The 1,842-nt window shown below is 34.7% G+C and overlaps 1 protein-coding gene across 1 annotated transcript in view; it reads left to right on the top strand.

Moving 5' to 3' along the window:
• The window catches only part of LOC127741571 (uncharacterized), a 40,476-nt gene extending 39,627 nt beyond the window's left edge, over nucleotides 1-849 (top strand). The window contains exon 6 of the mRNA XM_052254308.1: nucleotides 747-849. Within this exon, the coding sequence (XP_052110268.1) occupies nucleotides 747-849 (103 nt within the window). The remainder of the gene's footprint in view (nucleotides 1-746) is intronic.
• The last annotated feature ends 993 nt before the right edge of the window (nucleotides 850-1,842 follow it).

Below are 1,842 nucleotides of genomic sequence, written 5' to 3' on the forward strand. Positions count from 1 at the left end.
CTCTTTCAACAAGGTTTTTGCTTTTTATAATTTACATTCTGTATTTATCTTGGTCTTGCTTGTTTAGATTTATTAGGACTTATTCTTCTTTTTCTTTTGTTCTTTTGTGTGTATGAACTACTTTGTAGATTGATTGTTTTGTATGTAGCTTCTGCTTTCGTTTTATTGGTTCCATAGAGCTTCAAATTGGAAGGAGGCTTTACCTCCAGGGATTAAGGATTTAAGAGTCATGGATGTGATGTCGGAAGCTTTTTGAGCTTGTCAAAAAACTTCCATGAGATGGATTCATCATCTGAAGATGAGGATCAGGGAACTCATCAATGTGGTTCTGCAAGTTCCAAAGATAAAATTCCTCTTCCTGAAGGTGTTGTAGAATCTTTAATGAATGGCCAACTGAATTTGCCTTTCTCTAAGGAGTTCTCGTTGCCATCGGCAGTTCCATGCCTGGGAAAGGTTGTAGTTTTTTGAAATGATGTAGGGTGTATAATGCTTTTGTTTTGTAATTTTTTCTACTTGGGAATAGAAGTAAATGTGTGCTGTGAAAGTCCTGTGAAAATTTTTGTGAATAACGTATGTTAACTTGAGTTCTAAAACAACAGTACAATGAGAAAGCTACACAATGCCACTATTTCTATCTTCGGCTGGAGATTATGAAAAAATCAACCCATGCTCCGGTTCTTGCAAATTGTTCTTTCTGGATTGTGCTTTAGAATAATCTGTTTTGATGATGTTGTCATTTCCTGTAGCACATCATGTGCAGAGGCTGACTGGGAATCTTTGCATTCTTTACTCTGCACTGGCGAGAGGTCTGATCCCACTCATAGGGAGGCATGGTGCACGAAATTGTAATCTCAATGACGCCAACAACTTGGTACGCACAATTGTAATCTCAACTCTTTTTCACAACTTCGCACAACTAACCAGCAAGTGCACTGGGTCGTCCAAGTAATAAACCTTATGATGCGGAATTTATAACCCACACTTACTAACCGGCAAGTGCAGCGGGTCGTACCAAGTAATACCTTACGTGAGTAAGGGTCGATCCCACTAGGATTGATGGATCAAGCAACAATGATTGATTGATTGGATTAGTTAGGCAAGCAAAAATTGGTTTTGAGATGTTCAAAAGGTTTAAGTTCGAACTCAGAATATCAAAAGGATAGACAAATAAATGAGTTGGGAATAAAATGTTGAGAAAGCAGTTAAGGTTTCAGAGTTATCTATTTTCCAGATTAACTTTTATTACTAACTAATTTAATCATGCAAGATATAATTTCATGGCAAACTATATGTGACTAGGCCCTAATTCCTTAGACCTTCCTAGTCTCCTCTAAAATTCATTAACTGCCAATTCCTTGGTCAATTAATTCCAATTAGAGGGTGATTATCAGTTTCTAGTTTATATGCCAAAAGAATCCTAATTATCCACAAATAAAGGGATTATATGTCACGTATCCCATTAAATACAAACAATTAAAAATTCAGTATAATATGTTTTCAAGCTGTTGTTCAAGTAAAGAGCTTTTCCAAGTTTTATAAGAACTCAATTAGAACATGGGTCATACTTCCGTTCCACCCAATATTCATAAAATTAAGAGCGAAAACAATTATTGAAATATAAATCAAAACATGAATAAATTAGAAAGATTAAACAAATTAATCCATTACAAATAGACAGAGCTCCTAACCTTAACAGAGGAGGATTAGTTGCTCATGGTTTAGAGAAGAAAAATAATGGTTCTGGTAACAATCTGGTACCTGTCTAAATGTACATAGTTTCTATTTATTACTAATCCTAATAGGTTTAAAATCAAAAATTAAAAATAATATCTTTTCCTAAAA

Source organism: Arachis duranensis, chromosome 9 (genome assembly GCF_000817695.3).
Source record: "Arachis duranensis cultivar V14167 chromosome 9, aradu.V14167.gnm2.J7QH, whole genome shotgun sequence".
NCBI lineage: Eukaryota > Viridiplantae > Streptophyta > Magnoliopsida > Fabales > Fabaceae > Arachis > Arachis duranensis.